We start from the raw sequence: 3,782 nt of genomic DNA on the forward strand, positions 1-3,782 counted from the left end.
GAGGAGTAGATTTAGTAGTCACGTTAGCACCTAACTGCCTATAGGTTTGAGTAGTTCTCCGCTGTGTTTTGATGGTCGTGAGACTAAATTTATAATATACAGTATGATTTAAAGATCTTTTATAGGTATCCTGGTTGTTCTCCTTTTAGTCGTTGTTCCCTGCTAATTTCGCTCAGCAGTTATTGTGTTACTAAACCTCGGTTCTTCTTTAATAGATGGCAGCACTGCCACTGTTTTGAAAAAAAAATAGCCTAAAGAAAAGAGAAATAATTTGCAATTTGTTTTTAGCCACAGATTCCGATACTTGCACGTTTTACAGTGGTAAAGTAAAAATCATCATGCTTGTCTATCCAAAGAAATTTGAGACAACTCATTGGATCAAGAAGAGTGCGTACAAATGTAGTTATAGAAAGTCAGGAACAAGGGGGAAAACATCTGTATCCTAGCTATGCTGTAGATATGAACACTCTGAACAGAACAATCATATATACTACCTCTCTCCTTTGGCTGTGTACAATTTGAAACTTGGACTGAAAATTTCATCCTCTCTGTCCGTCTGCCTCAAATAGTTTCGCCAAATCTAGCGCTGTTCGTGTCGTCCTTCCGGAGCAGCTGGTCGGCGGAGCTCCTGACCCTGTCCAACCTCTCGGACATGAAGAAGCTCCTGAGCGAGTTGAGGTTCCTGGGAGCGTCCACCTCCACCGTGAAGACGGCGCGGACCGGGCGGTGGTCCGACAGCCGGGACTCGCACCGATCGTACTGCTTCTGCTTCAGCCCCGCGCCGTGCCACAGGATGCGGTCGCACCTGCCGGATACCAATCAGCGAGCGGCAAAGCCATCAGTTTTAGCCACAGGTTCGTTCGGTGGCGAGCTGCTAGCAGCGCGTCCCTGAAACCACGATAGAGCTTCAGCTCACCATGCCGGCGCGCGCCGCTTCTCGCCTTTCCTGCCCTGGACGCAGCCGTAGTACGCGTCCGAGTCGGGGTAGTACTTGTACGTCGGCGAGAACGTGATGGCCCCCTCGTTCCAGCCCTGGAACGCGCCGCCTTGGCACACCTCGCTTCGCAGCTGCGCAAATCACAGACAAGTTAGTCTCATGATGTCAAATTCTTGCAGACAGACCTGATCGGGTTTTTTTTCCAGATGTTTTGGGTTTCGTTTCGTACCTGGTCATTCTCGAGCAGTGTCTTCCAGTCCTTCCTCTCCACCAGCAACCTCGTCTTGGCCTCCGGCAGGGAGATCCTGTAGTTGAGGTCCCCAAGCAAGATCACCCGGCTGCACGCGCATAAACAAAGCCCGGAGAACACATCAGATCGATCGGTCAAAGCCTCCTCATGATTGGTTGATTTGCGCTGTCTCTGTCTCGCGTACGTACGTGCTAGTTAAAATCTATACTTTGTACAGCACTGGCGTCGGTATATAAAACACCGGGATTGGGGCGGTCGGACCTGCCACGATCGGCCAAATACAATGCGCACCTTTGAAGCTTCTCTGCACTTGACTACCACAACGCCAATATGTTTGCTCGCTACACGATCAATGAATATGTTTACTGGTAGTATTATCTTATACCGAAATGCCGGATACAGCGATATCTACACCTACTTCCGATTTACCTGTACCGTGTACGGTTCAACTACACGATTAAAAATACGATTTGTGTAAACAAGAACAGCCGTTGTGATGTTCATACGTGTCTGGTGTGTGTCAGCTCGACGTTTCTTATTCCCGGCGCTGCAGTCAACGAGGCATGCACGCAGTTTCTTCGGCCTGCACTGTGTCCTGCCTGCCTGGCGTACGAATTGGATGGATCGATTGATAGGTGGTTAGGACTTACTCGTGGTCTAGAATCTTCTGCGGCAAGTTGAGCGAGTGCCCCCGGGGGAAGGTCGTCCGCGAGAGGATCTCCGTGGCGTCGGCGTTGCGGTGCGCCTCGTCGCCCTCCCGCCCGCCCGACGCGAGGTGGCAGCACACGAAGCAGAAGCTCGTGTCGTGCACCCAGAACCTCACGGACACGGCACCCTGCAGCGCACGCGCGCGCGCGCACCACAAACACCGCCAATGTTATGTCAGCTCGAGCAAGCCATGGGCCGTTCGATTTGTAAAGTGAGGTGCCTAGCTGAGACAGGGAGCGTACGGTAGCTCACCTTGTTGCCGAGGCAGCCCATGACTCCGCACCCGACGCAGGAGACGCTGGCGCGGCGGACGAAGCGGCGGAGGTCGCCGGGGACCCAGACGGTGAGCAGGATGCCCACCATCTGCTTGCTCACCACGCACCGGTAGTCCCTTGCCAGCTCGCGGCCGCCGTCCCTCACCGGGTGCACCTTCTGCGGGGCCCCTCCCCCGCCCCTCTGCTCGTGGGAGCCCGCCGACCGGTTCAGCGCCGCGCGTATGAGCTCGTTCCAGCGCATGCCGATACGGTTCTTGTCCGCGCCCAGCACGTTCCTCGCGCGCAGCGGCACCACCTCCTGGAACCCGAGGACGTAGATGTCGTAGGGGCCGTTGCTCGCGTCCAGCCAGTCCGACAGGTCCAGGTCGTCCGGCGGCGCCGCGCCGCCGACGTTCCACGTGCTCGCGAACAGCCTGGAGATCAAACGCAAGATCAGTACTCCAAACTCCAAAGCCGATGCAAGTGAAACGAGAGGTTAAGAGGGATACGCACGCGCGCGTGGGTATCCGATGGTGGCCGGCGGGAGGTCAGCGAAAGGACATACTTGTACTTGAGGGTCTTGTTCCGCTCCTGTGGCCACGGCCGCTTGAAGCAGCGGCTGGCGTCCGCGTCGGGGCTGCATCCGCCGTCGTACTCCGGCTCGATGACGTCGTCATCGGCGACCGGGAAGTCGGCGACGAAGTTGTGGCTGCCCGAGGGCTTCCGGAAGAGCTTGTTGGCCACCAGCCTCGGCCAGAGAACCTAGCCACACCGCTGCGTTAGTTACATGTACTGATGTACACAACCATAGGCCAGTTGGAGCTAGCCAGCTAGAAGAGGGAGCGTGCGTGGTGGCCTACCTCCGCTTGCTTTTGATTCTCTAGCATGATGAGCAACGAGCCGTAGGCCCTCGTAGTCGTATAGAGTGCGGTGAGTGACGACTGGTGAGAGGACGAAGACGAACGGTGAAGTGAGGTCGAGGAGAAGGAAACGTTAGACTGGGAAGGGAAAGGCGGCTTAAATAGGCGCCGAGCTGCAACGGGACAAGGCGCCAGCAGACAAATGCATGGAACGCGCGCGAGCCCATGTTCATGCAGCACGGCCGGTCGACACAGCTAGCTAGTCTACGGATGGGTGGATGTCGATCGGTGCCTGTGGTTGTGGCGAGGGAAGGGAAAGAGAAGGGGAGGGTGGAAGTGACAGTGGAGACCGTGGCGGATCAGAGTTAAAAATTAAGAGAGTTCTTCTTTCTCTCTTCTTCCTTTTTTTCCTTCTCTTCTTTATCTTCCATACCTAGAAATTAAAGAGAACCGGGCTCCCAAGTGCGCCAAGGTAAAAGGATTGCCCCAGCAGCCCCCGTGAATCCAACGCCGAGTGGGGATAAAAGGCTCCTTTTGAACGCTGTAGGCGGTCAGAGAGTGCCAGAGTGGGATTACAGATGTTGATAGGATGATTTGTCAAGGGACAGGACAGGGAAGCTTGGATTGGAACTTTTGCCTCTCTGGGATTGACTGCTAGCTGATCAGCAGCAGAGGCACTGAAATGAAATCAGCTCGCTCAAGGGGCATGCATTTCTTTACAAAAATTATTTATTTTTTTCAGCAGCAGAATTCACTTAGTTATATGTAGGCCA

The 3,782-nt window shown here is 54.6% G+C and overlaps 1 protein-coding gene across 1 annotated transcript; it reads right to left on the reverse strand.

Annotated features, from left to right (window-relative positions):
* Positions 1-285: 285 nt before the first annotated feature.
* Positions 286-3,232, reverse strand: LOC133912000 (type IV inositol polyphosphate 5-phosphatase 9-like). Its single transcript, XM_062354517.1, has 7 exons — positions 3,010-3,232; positions 2,715-2,911; positions 2,148-2,583; positions 1,838-2,022; positions 1,167-1,275; positions 917-1,068; positions 286-805 (listed from the first exon to the last, which is right to left on the reverse strand). The coding sequence occupies exons 1-7, from the start codon at positions 3,034-3,036 to the stop codon at positions 562-564; spliced, it is 1,350 nt and encodes a 449-aa protein (XP_062210501.1). The 5' UTR covers positions 3,037-3,232; the 3' UTR covers positions 286-561.
* Between the last annotated feature and the right edge of the window lie 550 nt (positions 3,233-3,782).

This window comes from Phragmites australis, chromosome 3, assembly GCF_958298935.1.
Source record: "Phragmites australis chromosome 3, lpPhrAust1.1, whole genome shotgun sequence".
NCBI classification, from domain to species: domain Eukaryota; kingdom Viridiplantae; phylum Streptophyta; class Magnoliopsida; order Poales; family Poaceae; genus Phragmites; species Phragmites australis.

Excerpts from the sequence above, each read along its gene's own strand:
- LOC133912000 (XM_062354517.1), bottom strand. The coding sequence starts at position 3,036 with ATGCTAGAGAATCAAAAGCAAGCGGAG. Across the intron at positions 2,584-2,714 it reads AACAAGACCCTCAAGTACAA|GCTGTTCGCGAGCACGTGGA; the intron begins GTATGTCCTTTC and ends TTTGATCTCCAG. Across the intron at positions 1,276-1,837 it reads CAGAAGATTCTAGACCACGA|CCGGGTGATCTTGCTTGGGG; the intron begins GTAAGTCCTAAC and ends ATGCGCGTGCAG.